General features: G+C 53.7%; 1 protein-coding gene and 1 long non-coding RNA gene across 2 annotated transcripts in view; one reads left to right on the top strand and one right to left on the bottom strand.

The window, feature by feature from the left end:
• The window catches only part of LOC105494458 (RUNX family transcription factor 3), a 66,382-nt gene extending 44,472 nt beyond the window's left edge, over window positions 1-21,910 (bottom strand). The window contains exon 1 of the mRNA XM_024796778.2: window positions 21,420-21,910. Coding sequence (XP_024652546.1) covers window positions 21,420-21,477 — 58 coding nt within the window. The 5' untranslated portion in view covers window positions 21,478-21,910. The remainder of the gene's footprint in view (window positions 1-21,419) is intronic.
• On the top strand, window positions 9,368-13,075 carry LOC139363767 (uncharacterized). The gene is made up of 3 exons (XR_011624680.1): window positions 9,368-9,387; window positions 12,266-12,409; window positions 12,688-13,075. It is a non-coding gene; the product is annotated as an uncharacterized lncRNA (long non-coding RNA).
• Window positions 21,911-23,232: the final 1,322 nt, after the last annotated feature.

Genomic DNA, 23,232 nt, shown 5'->3' with positions numbered 1-23,232 from the left:
TAACCACCCAAGTCCAGGCAGGCTGCAGCCACTGTGGAGCCAGTCTGTGGGCACCGCTCCTGAGAGGTCACAGGGCTGGAAACGTGGGCAGCTGGGTAGGGTCTAGGAGGGGGCAGCGGCTCAGGACTGGGCGGGGGTCCGGAGCGGAAGGCGCCCAGCCCTGATTGGAACAAGGTGGCAGCACTGGGAGCTGAGCCGGGCGTCATTGATCTTGCCCGGTGTTCCAGCCACCAGGCGGGGCCAGCGCCGGGCAGACTGCCGGTTTTCCCAGGTGTGGGGACACCCTGGGGGAATGGCTTTTCATGTGGTTGTGGGGCAGGCATGCCACCCAGCACGTGGGGGAGACCAGGGCTTTGGGAGCATGCTGGCAGTGGGGTGGAGGGGGGTGTCTGGAGACTCTGAATCCCACAGCCAGCAAATGTGAGGCTCCTGGAGACAGGGTCATGGACTTGAGGCTCCGAGACCCTGAGGATGTTAGAATCTTCATCGCAGTAGCTCCCAGTGATGGAGGGCTCACTGTGCCAGGCACGGTTCTGAGAACTCACACAGCTTAACTCTTTCATCCTCGCTCCGTCCTAAGACGGGGATTCTATGATCATCCCCACTTACAGATGGGGAAACTGAGGCTCGGCAAGGTTAAGTAGCCCGTCAAACATACAGCTACCAGGTTTTTGTCTTAGGAAATAAGAACCCTGGAACAGCTGGCCAGTGCTGGGAGGGCCCTCGAAGATCTTTGAGGCCAATCCCCTTGTGTCGGAAAAACAGGTCTGGAGAGGGGATGTGATGCGCTGGGGCCCAGGGGAGTCCAAGATCAGGACTCATTCTTCCCTCAGGTCATCGTGGGACCTCTGCTGGTCCCTGAATGTCAGGCTCCTGAGGGCAGGGTCCTCAGCCAGGAGCTAGGCTCCCAGATGCTACCAACCCTGACAGTTTTCTGCTAGCACACAGGAAGTTCTTTTAAACATCTAACCTGGATCCCTCATGTTGCAGGGAAAGCCTCTTCCTTCTCATCTTGCAAACTCTTCTAAGAGGAGTTTGGCCTTTGATGTTAGGGAAGATCACCAGTTCCCTGGTGTTGTGGGAGGTGAGACTGTGCCTCTCCCTGCCATAAAATATCTTCTTTACTGTCCATCGCTGGCCCTAAACATTAGCGACTTAGCCCTTGGGGATTTACATAGTTTCTTATTAAAACGTGAGTACTCGTGGAATGCGTGTCAGCTTAGCAGGACAGGGTGGTACTTGCGGGGCAGAGCTTGGGGGCAGTTGAGGAGCAGGAGGGAGCGGATTCTCCCCTTCCAGCCAGCCTTGATGGGATTCTACATGACCTGCCACCCTCCACCTCTCTGACCTCATCTCCTTCCACTCTGCCCCTCCCTCACCCTGCTCCAGCCACCCTGCCCTCAAATATGCCCATGATACTCCACTGCAGGGCCTTTGCCTATGCTGCCCTTTACCTGGAAAGCCCTTCCCATTCTGTCTGCCTGGCTCAGCTCCCCACTTCATTCAGGTCCCTGCTGCCTCCTCCAAGAGGCCTTCTCTGGTCTCCTGTGGTAGACGGAATAATGGCCCCAGAGATGTCCACATTCTAATTCCCAAACCTGCGGCTATGTTACCTTATATGGCAAAAGGGACTTTGCAGATATGATGAAGGATAAAAACTTTAAGATGGGAGATTATCCTGGATTCCCCAGGTGGGCCCCATGTGATCTCACACATGGAATAGGGAGGCAGAAAAGGACAGTCAGAGGGAGATGGGGCATGGAAACTGATTAGGGAACCGGAGAGATGGCAGCATGGGAAAAACGTGGCCCAAAGCTGTGGGCTTTGAAGGTGGAGGGAGGGGCTATGAGCCATGGAAAGCAGGCAGCCTTTAGGAGCTGGACAAGACAAGGAAACGAATTTTCCACCAGAGCCTCCAGCAAGGAACACAGCCTGCCCTGACCTTGATCTTGGCCAAGGGAGACTCAGAGAATTTCTGATCCCTGGAACTGTAAGATTATAAATGCGTGGTTTTTTTTTTTTTTTTAGACACTAAAAGTGGGTTAATTTATGACGGCAGGCATAGGAAACGAATGTCTCTCCCTTCCTTGATTGACAGTTCCTCAGCACATTTATTAGCGCCTGATACACAATAGCTTGACTTATGAATTGTCTCTTTTCTCTCACAGAAGGTCACCTGCAGGAGGGCAGAGATTTTTTGCTTGCTTGGTGTTACATTTGCAGGTAGAGTTGTCAGATTTAACAAATGGAAATATAAAACAGCCAGTTAAATTGAATTTCAGATAAATAATGAACACCTTTTTAGTGTAAAGTTGCCCCAAATGTTGCAATTATTTGTTGTTTATCTGAAATTTAGGAGTCTTGTATTTTATCTGGCAAATTCATCCCCAGCACATAAAACCATTCCTGGGTACGTATTAGGATCTCAATAAATGTCTATTGAATGAGTGAAATAGATAAGCAAATGAATTCACACTAACTTCTAGCTTAAAAACCCTCTTTGGCTCCCAGAATGCCTACAGGGTAAAATGTAAATCATAGCAAATAGTAAAAGCAGTTTCATAGCTGCTTCAATATGCCAGACCCGGGCTGAGTGCTTTACATTTATTAACTCACTCGGTTCTTGCAATAACCCAATGAAGTGGTTAGCCCATTTTCCAGATGAGGAAACTGAGGCCCAGGAGGCTTAGTAGCTTGTTCAAAGTCACATAACCATCGAGCAGCAGAGCCAGGCAATTCCAGGCCTTTGGCAAACTTGGCTCATTGAATGTTCTAATGTTATCTCCCCACCCATTCCCCTGAACACCGTGGATCCTCTCTGTCTAACAGCCCCCGGTTCCTTTTCAGGGTATGTGCTTCCCCATTCTCTGACTGCCCAACTGCTCCTCGTGCATCAAAGCCCTGTCCTACTTCTCCCTCTTTGTGAGACCATCTCTAAAACTCCCAGGAGGACTTGGCCCCCTCTCTTTCCCCTCCCCACAATGACCCCTTGTCTGAATGCATTGTAAGGACTTGCTGTTGTGTCCTTTACATTGCCTGACTGTGACCTCCCTGAGTACGGAGATGGGCCCCTTTCAGCTCTTTGGCATGGGGCTTCAAACTGAGTCTGGGTTTAGGGGGGTTCCCAGAAGCATTTGAGAATGAATGAATGAATGAACGAATGAGTGAGTGAATGAATGGCTGAGTGAATGAACCAATGCTATTTGTTTCCACTCTGGGCCTCAGTTTCAGAGTCTATAAAAGGGGAAGAACAATCTTGAACCCCCCCATTCCTTAAAACAAAACACATTTTTTTCTGATTATAAAAATAATACACATTCATTAAAGAAAAATTGGAAAATAATAAAATTATGAAGAAGAAAATTAAAACCATCCATAATCCTGCCACCCAGAACAATGGTTCCCACTGAGTGTTCTGCCTTCTGCTCTCCTTACTGTATGTATAGATTTAACTGCTGCTGCTCTTCTCCGCCCTCCCTCCCTTCGCTCCTTCCTTTCTTTTAGAGTGTTGGGAACATACAGTATGGGGTCCTTTAAACCTGCTTTTGAAATCCCCCAACATGTGTGTATGTGTGTTCTCCTGTTTTCTTAAAGCCTCCCTGATGGCAGGGGACAAGTGGCTGCTGGACAGGCCTGGGGGGGCCAGGGTGTGGAAAGGCCATCCCCCCCCCACTCATGCACCGCCATAATTCCCTTGTGATGGGCTGTTTAGGGGGTTTCCGGATTTCTGTCAGGGAACACCCTGCGTGAATGTCTTGGCTGCATCCCTGGTTCCTTCCTTAGGACAGATTCTGGGACAGGGGTTGCTGAGCCCAGTATAGACACTGAGAGGCTCTGGACACCGCCCCATATCCTCCCCACAGCTGCTCTCCAGCCCCACTCCCACCGGCCGCCTGGACTTCTCAGCTCGGCAGAAAGCCAGGGGGCAATATTCCACCTCCTCCAGAGAAAAGCCCTGTCTACGCCCGAGGCCTCACCGGTTCCATCCAATGCTGAAAGCAGCCATTTCCTCAGCTATTTCTCCACGTTATGGTCTAAGGTCTAAGGCCCAGATGCTTAGTTCCAACCAGAACAGCCACAGAGGTCACTGTGGTCTGAGGGTGCTCTGGACCTCAGGCCTGTGTAGACATCAGACTTGTCAATGATTAACCCACGGAGCTCACCACGTGCCAGACCCTCTGCGTCTCTGTGTGTCTTCACGGTAACCCTGAAGCTAGGGATGGCTGTCTCCCATCTTACAGGTGAGAACACTGAGGGTGCTCCAGAGAGCTGTGGGCCCTAGGCCTTGTCACCTGGGGGTGCAAAGGCGCTGCCCCAGTACACCGGCTGCTTGCTACCCAATGGGGCGCAGTCCCAACACTACCCAGAAGCAAGGACAAGCTTTGGCCTAAAAGCTGGGCAGCCAGGTCCTGTCCCTGTTTTGACTCCATATGTGCCCTGGGAGGCCTCTGCTGCTCACCCTCTCCGTCTGTGAAATGGGAGAGCAGGGATTCAGAGACGGCCTCCTAGGCCTGTGGCGGCTCTGAGCACAGTGGGTGCAGATACTCAGTGCTGAGTCAAAGGGAGAGAGAACCCTGCCAGATGGACCAGCTCACCACAGGCAGCCAAACCTGGTCTTTGAGGGTTTGGAGTGGGCAGGTCTTTGCCCAAGGCTGAGCTGGGAGGGACCTGACAGCCCCAGATGGAGGCTGGCCCACCCCACCCCAGCAGATGGGTGGCTATTTTTTAACTAACCCCACAGGAAGAAGAGGACAGAAATGATTGCAGGGGGTTAACCTAGGCCCCTGGGGATGCTCCCTGTTTGCATCCTCCTTTCCCCACAACCCACAGAGCTGTGTGGGCTTCACCTGGAGCTCCCTGAGTATTTCTGGAGCTCCCCGCAGATCACAGCCAGCGCTTGGCATGGCCTGAGTGGCCCCTGCCTGACAAGCGAGGGACCCAGAGCCCAGAGAAGTTTGACCACGACTGGCTTCCTCTGCCCTTTCTGCTGTGTGCTTCCACCGGGTGAGGCTGCCTCTGCCGCTTCTGCCTTTCTTCCTGGGGTGACCTGGGGAGGCCCCACCCTCTCCCAGGCTCAGTTTCCCCATCTGTCAGATAAATGGGACCCTCCAGACATCACTGGGGCTTCTCCCAGCTGGGAAACCTCCTTCTGAGCTGGGGCCCTGACTCTGTCATATCAGTCCTGGATTCCTGGAGGCCTCAGCACTCCGGAAGCATCAACCCAGTGGACAGGAGCTCATGACAGGTGTCTGGGGACCCCCAGGAAGAAGAAGGATTTCCTGGCCAGAGATGGGAAGAGCAGCGTGGGTAGGAGTTAAGCAGCCTCCCGCTGCAGCCTCCCTTCGACCACGCCACCAGGTGGCCCTTGGTCCCCCCAGAAGGAGTTCCTGAAAAGTCTGTGTCTGTTGCAGCAGGTGCGGCCTGTGAAGTGTGTGTATGCTTGTGTGAGGGTGCTGTGTGTTCACACGCACATGGTGGGGGTGGGCACACAGGGCGGGAGGCCTGACATGGTGGCAGGGCCAGACTTTGGTTGCTGAGCTGGGACTGCCTGTGACAGAGGCCCCAGCACACCCGCAGGTCTTACCGGAAACCCTCAGCTGGTGCTGGTCTGACCTGAAGGTGGGCACATGCAAGGGAGGGGTACATGCAGGACAGGGGTGCATGTGGGGGAGGGCCATGAGCAGTACAGGGGTGCATGTGGGGGAGGGCCATGAGCAGTACAGGGGTGCATGTGGGGGAGGGCCATGAGCAGTACAGGGGTGCACGTGGGGGAGGGCCATGAGCAGTACGGGGTGCACGTGGGGGAGGGCCATATGCAGAACAGGGGTGCATGTGGGGGTGCCTGCAAGACAGAGGTGCATGGAGAGAAGGGTTAGTGCATGGCACGGGTGCATTGTGGGGGTTAATGCAGGGCAGGCATGCATGTGGGGGAGGGGCATATCCAGGACAAGGGTACATGTGGGGAGGCCACAAGGCCCAAATGCTGTCAGGGCCTCTGGGAAGCTGGGACCCCAGTGAATGCTTGGGGGGAACCAACTCTGCCTGGCCTCCTCTTATTATTGTCTATTTAAACAATATTGTCAATTAATCACATTAATTGAGCCCCCCACCCTGCCCCCTGCCGCTTGCCCCTGTGATACAAATAATATGAGCACAATGGAAAATCTTGGAAAATACAGAAAACACATTTAAAAAATGTTAAAGCCTGCAGTCTTATAACCACAGTGAACACTGTGAGTGTCTTTGAGGGATGGGGGTCTGCAGGTCTTCTCGATACGATCACATTCATTCCCACATACTCGGGCGTTTCCCATGGGCAGCTGTGGAGCTGAGCACTGCAGGTTTTTCTCAGTGAATTCTCTAAAAACCTGAGAGGGAGGTACTGTCATTCTCCCCATTGTACGGATGAAGAAACAGCAAAAAGGAGGTTAAATATCCCCCTCAGGGTGTAAGCAGCAGAGTCAAGATTTGAATCCAAGTCTGGCTAAATGGAAAACGCAGATCGTCCCCAGCGCCCGGGGCTGCACTCCAGCCATGCCCTCTCTGAGCGGACCCCCAGTTATTCATTCCTCCAGGAGCGTTTACTGAGTACCTCCTGTGACTCAGACCCGACCCAGCACCCGCACTGAGGACTTGGCGGATGTGAACGAGACAGAGAGAGGCCCCAACCTGACTCCCCAAAGGGCCACAAGCTGAGTCCCAACCTTGACCACAGTTTGATTTCTAGTCCAAGTTGTCACCGACCCCCACTGGCCCTCATCACTGACTGAACTGGGACCCGGCCTCCTGCACTCCGCAGTGGCCTCTGTGAGTTTTTCACTCCCCATGACATGTGTGAAAGCCGAGGCCAGGAGCCCACCTCACCCGGCCTATCATCCACACGGCCAGGGCCAGGGAGGCCATCGGGAGCCCGCCTGCCACCTCCGGCCTGCCGCTCTGGGCCAGGACTCTCTGGAGTGGGGTTTTGGCCTTGGCCCTTGGCACCCTGCTTGGCAGAAGGGTGGACCTCAGCTCAGCGCATGGGGTCTCCCCAGGAGGGGTCCGCATAGCTGAGCTCAGGGTACCTGTGGGCGGGGCTTCCATGTCCTGGAGTCCTCACACTGCAGCCTCCTCTTTTTGCCTGGGCCCTGGAACCCCAGGAGACCCCAGGAGCTGTTGCTCCCTCTTCTCACTTGCAGAAACTCAACAGGGCAGGCCTCATCTGAGCTCGCACCGTGCCTTCACTGTATTTCTGGGGGCCCTGCGTGTCTCCCCAATCCTCAGGCAGGACCATTTACCTACTTTATAGGACCCAGTGCAAAAAGAAAATACAGGACCCCTTTTCAAAATGCAGGAAAAAAAGTTTTTCCTTTCTTCTGTGGACTCTCAACCCACGATGTTTTTTATTTGCTATTCAATGTCACACATCCTTGGACCTGGGGAGACTTGTGCAGAGAGGGCAGACCCTCACAGATGCTCAGGGGCCACCCCAAAACTTGGTGTGCAGATTCCATGGCCCTCTCCTCCCCACGCCTGCCTCAGTGGAGGGCGGCAGTGCAGGGTATCGGGCTGCTGAGGACCTATCCCTGGAGGCAGCAAGAGGCAGACTGGACCCGGGCTCCAAGTCCCCAGGCATGCCGCATTAGCCCATCAGACTTCACTTACAACACACTAATTCAGAGCGAAAATGATCCAGCATTTCAATGTGGCAACTGCTGAGCATTAAATTCAAATGCAGGGGGTGGGGGGTGGGCAGGTAGCCCTGGAACATAGCAGTCTCATAGGTGGCTGGGCATGGGGTGGATCTCTGTTCTTGGAGTAGAGAGATGTGGAGTGCCTCCCTCTGCTTGGAGTATCTGGGGTACCTGGACAAGCACAGGGGGGCATGAACAGGGCCATGCCTGTGTGCCTGCCCCTCGCTCAGAAGAGGGCACCTGACAAGGGAATGCCAGGGCACATCTGCACCATGCCTGGGCAGTAGGCCTGGGCATGAGCCTGGATCAGGCAGACCTGCGGTAGGTGGAAGGGCCCCAGGAGAGCTGAGGAGCCTAAGGGAGAGGAACCCAGAGGTCCCCGCCAAAGTGCTTGATGTGCTGCCGTAAGAAGGGCAGCATAGGCCGGGCGCGGTGGCTCACGCTTGTAATCCCATCACTTTGGGAGGCGGAGGCGGGCGGATCACGAGACCGGGAGATCGAGACCCTCCTGGATAACATGGTGAAACCCCATCTCTACTAAAAATACAAAAATTGCTGGGCATGGTGGCGCGTGCCTGTAATCCCAGCTACTCGGGAGGCTGAGGCAGGAGAATCGCTTGAACCAGGGAGTCAGAGGTTGCTATAAGCCAAGATCGTGCCACTGCACTCCAGTCTGGCAACAGAGCGAGACTCTGTCAAAAAAAAAAAAAAAAAAAAAAAAAAAAAAAAAGGCAGCATGGGCGCCTGCTGAGACAGAGAGAGAAAGAAACACTTTCCCTGCATGGGGTTCTGGCCTGGCTCCCTAGGGTGCTCTCTGAGCTCAGCTTTGGCCCTGTCCCTCTCTCTCTGTGCCTCAGTTTCTCTAACTATGCACTGAGCGAGGAGAGGACCACCACACCTCAGGTACCTTCTGCATGGGCCATGCACTGAATTCTATGAATCTCCCCTCTCTGTTCCACAAACGATTACTGGTCCATTTCTCAGATGAGGAAACTGAAGCCCAGAGGAGGCAATGACTCACCCAGTAAGAAAGTGGTGGAACTGGTTCTGCCTGGCTTCCCTTCACCCCTTGAGTCGCTCCAGCCTCTCTAGGTGTGGGTGGAGGACGTGGGAACCAAGCTCATGGGGGCACCACCAGCTCTTACCAGAAAGGGGCTGAGAGAAGACCAAGGATGTTCCTTGACCTGAGGAAACGTCCATTAATTAATTCATGGCTACTGTGCTTTGGCGAGCCACACAGGCTCCGGATGCAGGCTGCCTGGGTGTGGGGGATCTGAGCAGATGCCTTAATCTCTCGGGGCTTCTGTTTTCTCATCTATAAAATGGGCCTCATAAGAACTTTTGTCTTACAGGGGTGTGAGAATTAAATGAGCTAAGGTATATCACTTGAGCCTGGGAGGCAGAGACTTTGGTGAGCCAAGATTATGCCACCGCGCTCCAGCCTGGATGACAGAGTCAGACCCTGTCTCAAATACATATAAAAACAAAATGAACAGAGAAATGTAAAGCACTTAGACAGTGGCTGGCATAGAGTTAAGAGCTATGTAAATGTTTACCGCTAATGGAACTATTTAAGAGTTGAGTCATGATTTATATTTTCTAGACAGTCAATTACGAATTTATTCATTTCAATGTTGTACTTTTCTCTTTTGCATTTAGGATCCAGCAAATTTTCCTTTGAAGTTTCGATACAATTTCCTAGGTCCTTGAAAAGGTAATTTCCCCGCCCCCACAGTGCTTGTAGCCCATGGTGGATTCAACAGCTCTCTCTAGAGCAGCTTTCCCCAAAGTGGACTTTGCACACACCAGCCCCTTCCAGATGCATCATCTCACCCCAAGAGATAACTCAATAAACAGTTGAGCATACACTCTTTTAGATCTCCATGGCCCAACAAGGTAGCCATTAGCATATCAAAGGCTCTGACAAGTCCTGCAGCAAAACACCTTCGAATATTGTTTGAAACAACCAATCCCAACCTTGTTTGACCACAGAGCTCCATTATTTCTGCTCACCACCTGATAACGTCTGAACACACGTTGGGAGAAGCCACCCTCATTTCCTGGTTTCTAGGAAATGGCGAGGGGAGTCAGAGCCGTGAGGAACACCCCCTCGCAGGGATGAGCCGTTCCACCCCTACTGAAATCATCCCCAGTCATGCGCAGCATCGCTAGGCCGTTCCTCCTGTTCTCACCTTCCTTGTCTGATTCAGTCCCCACAGCGGCCTGGAGAGGTCACTAGCATCAATATCCCCATCATACAGATGAGGAAATTGAGGTTCACAAAGGTTAAGTGGCCACACAGCCAGTAAGTGGCAGATCCGGTAGACAAACCCACAGCTTCTGATTCTAAACCCCACATTCGTTCTTCTGTACGTTGATTGGAAAAGTAAAAATAGATCTTATTCTAACAGGATCAATCTTCCCCCATCATAGGCTTTGAAAAATCTAAAGTACATTTTTTTTTCCGGTAGCATCGAATGCTTTAAAAACTTAAAATTTTTAGTACCTTTCTTTTGATTACTAAAGCAGTACATGCTTGTTATGTATAAAACTTTTCAAACATTTTGGGTTGAAAAATGAAAAAAAAAAAACCCACAGATCTGTAGAGCCCTACAAAGTAGCCATTAGCTTTTAAATGAAAATATTTAAATGCTATTTGAATGAAAATAATTAAAATGAAATCAGATAAAAAGTTCAGTTCCTCAGTTACAGTAGCCACATTTCAAGTAGTCAGTATTCACCTGCAGCAGGAGGCTACTGTGTTGGGCAGCACAGACAGGGGACATTACCATCATCACAGAAAATCCTATGGGACGGTGCTGTTCTAGTTTCTTCCTAGACATATCCTAACACCTATACAGGTTGATTACCCCTAATTCAAAAATCTGAAATCTGAAATGCTCCAAAATCCAAAACTTTTTTAGGGCCACCATGGCACTCAAAAGAAATACTCATCGGAGAATTTTGGATTTTGGATTGAAGTATAATGCAACTATTCCCAAATCCGACAAAATCAGAAATCCTAAATTCGAATGCTTCTGGTCCAAACCATCTTGGGTAAGGGATGTTCAACCTCTAATGACTGTTAATGTTGTTAATGTGGGGTGTTTTTTTTTTTTTTTTTTTGAGACTAGGTCTCGCTCTGTCACCCAGGCTAGAGTGCAGTGGTACGATCATAGTTCACTGCAGCCTTCACCTCTTGAGCTCAAGCAATCCTCCTGCCTCAGCCTCCCAAAGTGTTGGGATTACAGGCGGGAGCCGCCATGCCTAACCTATTGATATTCTTGTTGAAGTTCTCAGACATATCTGCGTGGCCTCACACGTGGAGGAAAGAGACCCACAGAGGCAAAAACAAGACATGGGGTAAAAATAGACTGGAAGGAAATACACCGAATGATAGCGGTTTTTTCTGGGTGTTGAGATTACCGAGTTTATTTTTAAATTTCTTAGATCCTTCAGGTGTTCTACAACATAAAATGCAGACAAGGTGGGGACGTTGGTTGGATTCATGTTTTCCCTAATGTTCTTACTGGTTCTAAAATCTTCAAGTTATGCTCTCACCCAAGGCTCCACTTATTATTATTATTTTAAAACTGTGGACTCGTGAAGGATGGAAGCCCACACAAGGCCAAGGAAGGAAGGAAAGGCAGACAGAGGTTTATTTTCAGGCCTGTGCAGTTGCACACGGTCCCTTGCTTAGAAGGGCCTCACGCTCAGTTTCATGTTCTGTGGTTGCTGTCCTGAAATTCTCACTGATTTTTGAACAAGGGATCCTGTATTTTCATTTTGCACCGTGCCCTGAAAATCATGCCAACGTCACTAGCCCTGGGATTCTCCCCAGCACAGGTTTCCCTTCGACTGCTCTGAGCCTTCGCCCTTGTCCTCGTCCGACCACGGACGTGGCCATCCACGGAGCCCTCTAAGTGCCTGAGAGCAAGTGCATTTCGGCTGCTCAGATGTGTGTCTAGAGACTGACAAAAATAGGGCTTGTGAGCGGGTGCGGGAGGCCCCTGTGGTCTCTGTTCACACACGTACCTACCCTCAAGGCCTTGTCTACACTGGCCTATTTCAGAGAACCGCCCTGTGCATCATGGGATGCTTTGCCCCACATCACGGCCCAGCTCAGTTCAGTCCCGGACCCCCTTGTCCTGAAGCCATGACCAACCCCAGGCCTGGCCCACCTTCCTCACCAGTCTTCTCTCCCTCAAGCCCTCCACAGGACCCATAATCCTTCCATCTCCATGTAATCCTTTTGTGTGGTCCTTCTTCCTTTGCCCATGCTGCTCACTCTGCTTGTACCAGCAAGGTTCCTTCCTTCCCAGATCTGCCCTTTCTAGACCCATCTCAGATTCCACCCTTTCTAGGAAGCCTTCAGGAAGTATCTGAGAAGGGCCTGAAGATGCTGTGGTTGCGTAGAGGAGGATATGAATCACTTCACCTAGAGGTATCAGGGAGGGCTCCACAGAGGTGGTGCCCTCAGGCCAAGGAAGAGAAGACACCTTCCAGGCAGAGGGGAGAGTTTGATGGGCTGGTTTGATGTCAGACAGACCACAGGATGACTCAAGGTCCTCTTTCCTCTTCTTAAACATCAGTTGCAGCAAGTCCCACCATCTGCCTGAGTCTGTTTTCATTTCCACAATGGAGGTGATGACGCCCAGCACACGGAGCTGTGATGAGGATGTAATGGGGAATCCGGAGCATTTATAGAAGTCCCAGGAGGCCAAGATTCTACACAGGTAGGAAGGACCTAAGCCAGAGGGGTGTGGGTGGCCAGAAGAGAGAGCCTACCTTAGTAGGGCTGGGTGGGCTAAGGTCTGGGCTCAATCTCGAGGCCCTGGAGCTTAGAACAGCATCTGCAACTCTCTGGCTGTGGAAGTTCAGGCAAGGGCTGCTTCCTCTCTGAGTGTCAGTTTCCCCATCTATAAATGGAAAGCTGCGACACTGAAAAACACTGTGGGGAGGATGGTTCCTGAGGCAGTCTCTCTCCACACATCACTGGAATGTCGGCCCCCAGGGAGAAGGCGTCTTTGTCCATGGTGTTCACTTCTGCATCCCCAGTGCCCAGAACAGTGCTCGCATGCAGCAGATGCTCAATAAATGTTCATTGAATGAATCAGCAACAACCAATTCGCCCACCTCACATCCTAAGTCTGCTGGGGACCTAGGCCCACCTCTCCAGGGAAACTGTCTGCAGATTGGGACCACACCTCAGGTCACAAGCATTTCCTGAACACCTATTGTATGCATGGCTCTCTGCAGCCCAGGGTGGACCCTGCTCCACAGCCCGACAGGCAGAGCCAAGGAGGCAGGCGACAGACACAGTGATTTGGGAAGAAGAACAGAGAGCAGGGCGGCCAGCAGGGCCTCGCCTGGGTGGGAGCAGGCCATTCCCAGGCTGGAGCTCAGGCTGACGGGGGCCTCAGCTTGCCCGTTCCTGGGAGGGTGGGGCTGCCTGTTCCTCTTTCTTTCTTTGAAAACAAAAATTGTTTTCCCTTAAATTTATAAGTATTAAAAGTTTGGAAAATACACAGTCATCAAAAGAATGTAAAATAAAAGTTGCCTGCCATAATGGCACACCATACAGCATTAACCACTATCGACATGTCAGTGTTTCCCTCTAGTTTTTTTTTTTCTGAGATGGCCTTGTTCTCAGAGGTGGCTTCCTCTCCCCCTGGGAAGGGATATAGCTGCTCTGTGGGAGATGTGGGGGCACCAGGCTCTCTCCGTGGGCTGTTTATCACTTCTGACTTTGAGGTCCTTTCTCCATCCCTCCTGGATCCAGCACCTCTTCCCGAGACACAGGGGTGCAAAGAGCTGGGGGAAGCGTGTCAGCAGGCCTCACCTCCTGCCCCTGCTTTCCCCACCGAGGTGGAGTGGGACAGAGCTCAGGCTTGAGGAGGGAGCACTGGAGGCCAAGCCACAGGTGCTGGTCCTCAGCCCTGGCACCCAGGCAAGTTGGGTTTGGGAACAGGGGCATGACCAAAATGGACCCCTCCTTTCCTCCCCACCCCTTTCCACTCCGTCTGCCTTTCCCTTTGCACTCTCCAAGTGTTCAATCCCCCAGATGCCCTCTGCTTTCTCTGCTCCAGCCGTTTAACTCCTCTCAACAAAGGCCAAGGAATCAGGCAGACTGTGGACACTCAGGTGTGCGTGACAGGAAGGACCTACATTTACAAGAGCCCCACCCCCACAGGGACTGCGTGTGCTGGTGGAATCTCAGTCACCATGTCCCACGTTGAAGGATGTTTGGAGGGGGGCCGACTTTGGTCACCCTTCAAATCATAAGTTATACGCGTCTGCCCTTTCCACCCACACGTAAGTCTGAACCTTTTGCCAAACACACTTTTCCCAGACTCGAAAGAAAACCCCAAAGAGGAACCTAAACCTTCACACTGCCTGCACCGATTGGACCGGAGTGCTCAGGCTCGCGCCAACACGTGTTTCAAAGAAGAAGCCAGACAGCGAAGGGGGAAGTGAGGGAGAAGCTGGAAACCTCTCAGGCTGACCAATTGTTAGCCCATTCATTCGTCCATCCATCCATCCGTCCGTCCATCCATCCATCCATTCATTCTTTCTTTCCTCTATCCATTTAGTGACAAGGGCTGAATGTCACCTCTGAGCCTGCCCCTGCTCCCAAGAGCACCCTTTGGACCCCTGTGGGGTGAGGAGTGAGGGGCAGCAGTGGCAGAGCACCCCCAGCGCCTGGAGGGGAGAAAGGGAAGGGCTGGGAAGGCTCCCCAAAGGGGCGGCCATGAAGCTGGGCCTTGAGAAGACAGGCCAGGGTTTCTCACCTTCCACATCCTGCTTAGAGTTAGACAGAAGGTTTTTTGCAGAGGAGGAAGAACATTAAATATTAGTAATTTCTGGCATGCCGTGAGGGCTTGTCTGTGCCAGGCCCTGTGCTGTGCACATGATATATGCTATCTCATTAAACCTACCCAACAAGCCTTGAGGTGGGTGCTATTCATTTTCTCCATTTTACAGGTGAGAAAACGAAACACAGAGAGGTGAGGCACCTCTCCCAAGGCCACACAGCAAGGAAGTGGCAGAGCCTGGCTGCAGCTGAGGCTTATAGCTGCATTTGACATTGCTTCCTCTCCGAAGAGTGCCTTCCTTTATCCCGGGAGCCATTGACAAGGGGTCTGACAGTCCCTCTAGTCTTGTGCCTGCTCAGACCTCTCTAGCCCTGAAAAAACCAGGGCTTGGTGCTGGAGAGAGAGCAGGAGGGTGAGATGTGGAAACATCTGTTGAGTGGCAGGGGATCACGCTGGTGTGGAGAGGCCTGAGCCGATCAGGAGGCCGGCCTGTGCCAGGCCACTGCTCATTCTGTACCAGGTGCCACATGCAGGGCTCAGGGCAGGGCCACAGTCACTCCTCCCAACCACCCTTTGAAGTCAGTGTTACTAGCCCATTTTACAGAGGAGGAAACTGTGACCTTAAGAGGCGAATTAACACATTGGGTCACCCAGCTACCGTGCAGTTTAAACCTAGATTGTTCTGACTCCTAAACTGTATGCAAAGCAGATGATTGGACCCCGGAGAGGCAAGGAAAGTCAGTTTTTCTGCTGCTGAATTTGACGTTTTACAAGACCACATGCCTCTTTAGTCCTCAGTTTTCTCATCTATGAAATGAGGAGGGGAACTCTCTGCCTTCCGGCTCTGACATGCTCTTGGACTGATTCACTATTCCTTGTTCTTGTGACTTCTCAAGGCAAGACCAGAGTCCTACTCCCAGCCCCAGGCCCAAGATTCCCATCCCCACTGTGTCCAGGGGCTCCAGGAGGTGCTATTTCAAGGCAGATGACAAAGACCTGGGCTGTAGATCCACTGAGGGCTAAAGGCAATCTTCCCTCCCTCCCTCCCTTCCTTCCCTCTCTTTTCTTCCACCAGGCAAGGTAGGGAATTACTCGCTGAATCTCAGGGCTGGCCCAGGGACTTAAGCTCAGAGGAGGACAGGGCTCCCCAGTGGCTGCAGGTGTCCCAGCAATGACTCCTAGCAGAGGGCGTATTTGGGTTCAGTCTGGAAGACTGGGTGAGATTCCCAAACTACAGGGGGTGGGGACACACTCTGGGTGGCAGATTTGAGGAAGGGTCTGCAGATGAGGCATCCCCAGGAGATGACAATAAGAGCTGGTGTTGGGGCTGCTCCACTGAACCCAGAGCCCAGGCCTCAGTTTCCCCACCTATGGAGGAGTCCAGACTGGCTCAGTGGCAAGGCTCGGGTCAGAGGCCGCCACTCCCCTCCTGCCTCTCACAGCCCACTGGAAGATCAGGTTTTCAGGCTCTGCTTATCCGTCGCCCGGCCTCCTCCCCCCAGGTAACCGAGGGAGCCTCCTCTTTGATGCGGCCACCTCCAGGCCCAGGCGTCAATGAGCCCTCTATATGACCAGTGGGGCTGCGGGGGCCTCCGGCCGGCCAGAGTGGGTGCGGTAAGGCCTGGACACACAGTCCCGCTGTGTGGGGCCGGCTCATGCCTGCCTAGACCCTGTGGGCAGTGGGGGGCTCCCAGGAATGCTTTTCCAGCCTGGGGGGCACTTTGGACAGGCAGGGTGGTCTGAGGAGACGGGTGTGTGCAGGGCAGCCTCAGAAGCCGCCGTCAAAGGGACCTAGTAGACGTGGCGCCAGGCAAGCGCCATAGTGGGCACGGAAGGGCTAGCGGTCAGTCCGTTCCTCTCCCAGGGATGGCGGGGAGGGGGAGGCCCCATGGACACATGTGCTCAGGGTGACCAGCTGTCCAGGGTTGCCTGAGATGAAGGGGTTTCCTGGGACATGGGGCTTTCAGTACTAAAACAGAGAGTCCCCTGTTATTGGAACTTCCTGGACCTTCGGAAAGGATATGGTGACTGACCTCTCTGGTCTGGGCAGCCTCCTCCCTGTCCGGTGACCTCTGAGTCAGACCATCTCAGCCAGACCTGCCCACGGCCATTTTGTCCACCCCCTGCCTCCACACAGACCCACCTCATACCCGAGAGTCCACTTTCCATTTCTCCCAGGCATCTTCAGGGGAGGAGCTGCCGGCCAACTCCAACCACTGCTGGGGGGACCTTGGCCAGAACCACACCATGCTCCCAGCCCTCCCCGTGGCTCCCAAGCCAGCTCATTCTTTCCTGCATCCACACCTTTGCCCAGGACCTTCCTTCTGCCTGGAACATCCTTTCCCTGTCTTTGTTACCTCTTCACCCTTAGGGACCCAGTTTCCAAGTCACCCCTCCAGAGGACTTGTTCTGTCTTCCACAAGGCTGGGCTAGTACCCCTCTTTGAACTCACATCCCTGGTTCTTCTCCCGTAAAACCTTTATCATGCCCCAGGCCCAGGGCAATTTTCTGTTGACCCATCTTTTTCTCCACCTGATGGTGAGCTCTTAGGATGGAGATCCTGACCCAGTCTCTCCCAAGCTCCCAGTACATGGCCATGCTCATAGTGTTCAACAAATGGAAAACGCTTATTGAGTAACTACTCTGTGCCAGGCATCACACTCCTTTAATTCTCTCCGTAGCTCTGCAAGGTTGGTGTAACCCCTACAGATGAGGAAACCAAAGAAAGAGAAGTGAAGTCACTCACGCAGGTGACGGCAGAGGGCAGAGGGCAGAGTCAGGACTTGGATCTGGAGAGCCTGGCTCTGAAGCCCGAGCTGGAATCTTGATAGTCTACACCGCAATAAGTTTTCGGGAAATGACTGACTGAACGGATGAACACCTTTGCCCCCCGAGCCCCCTTAAAGCCTACATGTGGCAGTTTGGGCCCATTTCCTCAGCTTCCCTCCCTGGAGGGGCGCCCACCTCCAGTGTCCCGGGTGAGCGTTTGCCTGTGGGGCTGTGAGTGAGGGTTCAGCAAAGGTGACCTGGTGTGAGGGGGTGCCCCAGGGGGTGCAGAGGAGGGCCTCATGAGGCAGATTCAGAATGAAGGTGTGGCCCCCAACGGAGCTGTGCATGGGCACTCAGGGGTCCTCAGGGCCATTGGCCCATAATTGTCAGATGGGGAAACTGAGGCCCAGACAGAGGAAGGGACTTGTCCCTAGTCACACAGAGTGTCTGCATTACAGCTCTTAGGTCTCAGCTTCCCCATTTGTCACACAGGGGAAATAAATCCCCCTTGTCCTGCCTGGGAGTAGACCCCAGGGAGCCCCTGTGCACTCTCACACCTTCCATTCCAGCTTCTAGAATTCCACCATCCATGCACCAGCCTTGAGAGTAAACATTGCCTTCTTCTCACCTCCTGCTCGTGTCTCTACTGCAGGATGGAAACCAAATGCCTCTCTACCCTTCTCCCACACCCCTTCTCTCCACAGTGAACTGAGGGAAGTTTCGTATCCCTTAGCACAAAATGAATAGCCCTACTCTTTTAAGTCAGAGAAACCGAGAGGAGAGGGCTCGGCGGGAGTCGTGGGAATGTCGTGCACAAGCAGTCGGACTCTTCAGGGGTCTGGAACTCTCCCTTGCTGCCTCGAAGGCCCCTGTGCAGACGGTGGCACTGGCTGAGTACAGGTGCCTGAAGGCAGGGGCATGGAGGGGATGCTTCATTCTCAGCCTGTTTTTGCCAGTGAAGACAAAAGGGAAGTCATCTTCTGTTGGCCTATGGGGAAATTGAGGTAGTAGGAGCTTGGTGATAATTCTAGGGACCACCCTGGGTTGTCAGGTGGGGGAGACAGAGACACATAGGAGGCACCAAATGCAACTCACTTGTGCCCTTTGACTGATGAGAGAACAGGGACCCAGAGATGCCAAGTGGCTCAGACACAGTCCCACAGCACACGGGCGGCAGAGCCAGGTGGGGGACTGGGCTCCCCTGGCAGCAGTCCCCAGGCCTGCCTGAGAGGCACATCAGAATCGCTTTGGGGGATTTTCAAAACCACACCTGCCCAGGCCCAAACCCTAAAGATTCTGATTCCGCAGTCTGAGGTAGGAGCGGGGACTCCTCTGCAGCCTGAGGTGGGAATGGGGACTCCTCTGCAGCCTGAGGTAGGAACTGGGAATTGGGTGTTTAAAACTCTCTCAGGGTGGTGATCTCAGAAAACCCGCTGGCTCCATCACACTTTGCTCGGGGACTGAGGTGGGATGGCATTTGGCGGGCGCAGGTAGGAGGAAGAGGAGGCAGTGGGGGGCGAAGGGAGACCCTTCCCCTTCTGTTAAAAGCCTATGGACGAGAGAACAGCCCGATAAGAGAACGATTCTGAGAACGTGAGACCCGGATGGACCTGGAGTTTTTGTCTGGCATGTAATTTAGGGGTTCTGTGACGCTGGCCAGAGATAACGGTGTCTTTCCTTTTCCCAGCCTCTAGCTGAAATTTAGCATCGTATTCCACGGCGATTTTCCACCAGTGGAAATCACAGGTGCTCTCTGGTCTCACAGGGCTGTCAGGTATGACCTGAAATATTGCTCATGCTCATCACAACTGCATGGCCCACTGCGGGGTCTTGTCACTCAGTGAGTTCTTGAAGAGGCACAGAGCGAGTCACTCACTATGTCACCAGCTTGCTTTCTGAGTTTGACAACGGTATTTCTGTCGCTTTCTTTTCCTTTGTAATCCTTTGGATTTTGTCTTATGCGTTTAAAAACGCAACTCCGAGGAGGAAGCTGAAGGTTCCCTGAGACTGCCAAGGGTCGGTGGCCCAGAGCAAGTTAGGGGCCCTGAAGGGGCAGCATGGGGTTGGCGCCCTGCAGATAGGACCCTGGGGCTGGGTCTCTTTGAGGAAGGAATTGGCAGCTAGAGCCCTGTGAGCCTCCAGGGATGGGATTTGGGAGACAGGCCCCCACGGCGAGCACGTCGTGAGCAGAACTGGACAGGAGAGAGAAGGTTGAAGAGGGGAGACAGGTCTCCATGAAAGCACAGGGAAGGCCCTTGAACCCCGACCCCAGACTCCAAGCCTCCCCACAGACCCCAGCCTACGAGGTGCCTTCTGTACCACTGCTGGCCAGGATCAGCCCATTATGCCTGGTGGCCTCCTGTCTCTGGGCACATACATGACATGTTGGGCCAAAGCCACCTCTCCCATTGTGCCCTTCGTGCTACGGCCAGCCACCTCCCAGGTTCCAAGGATCAGCACCCAGCCCAGACCGACCGGGGCTCTAGCCCTGTCTCCCAAGGTTTCTTTGTTTTAAACCCTACATTTCTCCATCTTGCGCACGGAAGGAGAAATACAGATTACAAAGACCCGGCAAATGGATTTTATAAACTCTTATTTTCTTGCCACAGAACTGCCTTTAATTAGCTCCAAGGACTACAAAGGGAACAATGTTATAATAGCAGCAACTCTGAGGAAGTAGCCGCGGCTCTCGGCTCTCAGACCCGGGGCTGCCCGTTGTCATTGGCCAAAGCTAGGTTTGATGGGAGTGCCCCCACTTCAGGGCACAGCAGGCCCCCTTCTCTCCCTGACTCAGTCCCCATCGGCAGCAGCACAGCCTTTCTCAGCCTCACCAGGGAAGAGGAACAGGCCCCGCTCTCGGACAAGCCTTCCCAGAAGCCTACGGACTCAAACACCCAAATGTGCCTGGGTCCCTGCCCCGAGCCTGCCGCCCAGGCACCATCCCTGAATCACTCGGTCAACCAGCGACAGCGCAGGCCGATGGGCAGGAGGGCAGGCAGGCAGGCAAGCAGACCCACTTCTGCCTCTCTGCTGACTGCCTCGGCTGAGGAAAGGCAGCACCAGCCCCCAACCCTGAAGTTCTAAGTCTTATGCAGCCCCTCTATTCTGGAGGCGAACCAGTCCGCAAGAACCATCCGAAGGCACTGCCCTTATACACAGTCCACCCTCGGCTCAGACAATGAGAATTCTACAAGCAGAGGGGACTCTATTTGGGGCACAGAGGGGTTAAGTAACTCCCCTCCTAAGGTCTCTCAGCAAGGAAGCCACTGAGCCGTGGGACTTGAGCTCAGGGACTCTTGATCCCCAGTCTCAGGTGTCACAGCCCCATCTGGGCTCCTGCTGGGGAGGAGGAAGGCAGCAGGGGGTGTCTGAGGCCAGGGTGCATCAGCCCTAAATGCGAGACAGAGGCAGGAGAAGTCTCCCCATTAGTCCCAGCCCCATTAGAGGCTCCAGGTTGGGGATCCCAGACTCCCTGTCCTTGCTGGGAGACACAATCCAGAACTATGCGTCCCCGCAGCCACCAAAAAAGGCAAAACCTGCCCAGAAACACTTTTTCCTCTTCCGTGGCCAAATCCACGAACTTTCTCAAGTTCTGTCCCCCAGCCCCGTGCCGGTCCAGCTTCAGTGCAACCCAGCTCTGCGCAGTTTTCTACAAAAGCCTGTGGCTTCCTTCTCCTCCCTTTGTTTCTGATACCCCAGGAGTTACACGCAAAATGTGGGCGGTGGTCTTCAGGAAGACCCCTGGATCCCACAGCTCTCCCCAGAAGCTGCCAGCAGTGACCTCCTGAGCCCAGGTGGGGAGTCCCAGGCAGGACAGGGGCTAGGGCTGCAGGCCTAGGGGCCCCGTTAGCGAAGCAGGAAGCCAAGGGTCCCTGAGAGTTCCCCTTGGCCCCTCTGAGGGCTGCACTTTGAGGTCTTGAGGTCTTGGAGTATCCATCGCCTCCCCCGCTTACTGTCTCCACCAGCGGAGGATAAAAGTGCCACAGCGATGTTCCACGCCAAGAGACCACAGAGGCCACCAACCCCTCTTCCCACCTCAGGCTTTCACAGGCCAGCAGATTTAGGCAGTGCGCTTGAGGGCAGCCGGGGCGGTCGGTGGAGGGACGTGGTCCGGGGCCTGGCCACAGCTCCCCACCCACGGCCCTGGGCAATCGTTACTCACCGCGGATGAAGGTTGGCGAGTAGGTCGGGAAGGAGTCGAAGATGCTGTTCGATGCCATGCCCCGCTCTGAAGAAGGCGAGAATTTTCAGCCCTTCGGGGGTTGAGTTGGGATTCGCTTGGTTGGCTGTTGTTTTATTTTTTTCCCCCCAGCTACTTTTGAAAATAAAAAGGGGGGGGTGTTGCTTTTTGTTGTTTTTTTGTTTTGTTTTGTCTCTTCTCCCCCCCTGCTGCTACGAAAAAGAAAAAAGGAAAGAACGCGAGAGTGTGTGTGAGTGAGAGAGAAAAAAAATCCCCAAGGAAAGTAAGTTTCTGTTTGTACCCAAGAATTTGGATTCCCGGTCCCACAGGAATGTCTAGCCACAAATTCTCAACAGAAGCGAATGCAGAGTGTATCATTAGATGGCGGGAAGGGGCTTTCGGCAGCCAGGGTGGAAGAGCTCCGAGGCTGACAGAGCAGAGCAGGCCCCTCCAGTGCCACAGGGAATGAATGAATGAGGCTTACCCTCGACAGAGCCCAGGCTGCGGTGGGTACGAGGGCGGCCGGGGGTGGGGAGCACCAGGAGCCAACCAGCTCCCGCGCAGGGCCCTGGAGGCGGCGAGGGCCTGGCCTTGTGGTTCTGTGGTTGAGGGACCAGGCCTTCCCAGTGTCAACCCAACCTCAGCTCACAGGATGCGAGGAGCCTGTTCACGGCCTGGGCTCATTGGCTGGGCCGCGGTCACCTGGGCCGTGATGTCACGGCCTTTTAGAAGATCTTGTGGCTGCCTCTCTTTTTGGAAAAGAAAAAAAAAAAAAGAAAGAAAAAAAGAAAGAAAGAGAGAAAGAAAAGTGATGGCTTTTATTTGTGGAGCTGGCCTCAGCACGCGGCCCAAGAAACAGAACTGAAAGCAGTTGGAGCAGGCGTGGCTGGGAGGGTGGTTTGGCTCCTGGGTGGGAGACTCCTTCTTAATTAAGGCCAGCATTGGCCTGGGCGGGCTGGGATCCCCGCGGGCCCCTCACCAAGTGCCTGGAGCCCGAATCCACCAGCGGCCGGAGAGCTCCCTGCCATGCCGCCTCGCCCCTGGGCTTCGGCTGACTCCCTGCCATTATCCACCACTATTGTTGCCAGGGACAGGTGTCCACATGTGTGGCTGGGTGGCACCTCTGGGGCTTTTATGGGAGCTGGGACTAAGTACAATGGGAAACACATGAAGTGGCATTGCCAGCACTCACGCCTGGCCTTGGCCTGCCCACCGAGAAGGGCCTTCCTGGTGAAACCTGGTGGCCTGGCCGCACTGGGAGGTCGTCTATAGGGCTGGGGGCTGAGGCCCCAGCATGTCATTCAGGGCTCTTGGCTCTTATTGCCCCCACCTGCACATCCCCTTGGGGGTCTCTGCCCCAGCCTGATGCTCGGGAGCTTTCCTGCCTCCGGGCCTTCGGTCATGCTGTTCCCCTCACCTGAAGCGCCCGTTGTATCCTCATGTCCTTGAGGAGTCAAGGCCCGGAGAGTTTCAAAAGTAGAAAAGTCATGAAGATGATTGAATCCTACACTTGCATGTTCCCCGAAGTCATGTCAGGATGGGAGAGAGGGTGGAGAGTGGGGGAAAGGTGACGGCTTTTACCATTTCCCTTGTAAGCTCTACTCTCCCATTGCACAGGCCAGGCTTCGAGGCCCAGGGTGGTGACGCCAGCTTGTTTAAGGTCACGTGGTATTCTGGGATGTGATTGGAACTTCAGCCTCTGACTCACCAGCCCTGACCTTGGGCATGACACCAGAGTACCCTTCCATGCCCTTTAAATGAAGGCTTCGGAAAGTCCCTCTGCAGCCAGGCCATC

Source organism: Macaca nemestrina, chromosome 1 (genome assembly GCF_043159975.1).
Source record: "Macaca nemestrina isolate mMacNem1 chromosome 1, mMacNem.hap1, whole genome shotgun sequence".
Classification (NCBI taxonomy): domain Eukaryota; kingdom Metazoa; phylum Chordata; class Mammalia; order Primates; family Cercopithecidae; genus Macaca; species Macaca nemestrina.
The sequence above is the reverse complement of the archived record's forward strand: the minus strand, read 5'-3'. Positions and strand labels throughout refer to the sequence as shown.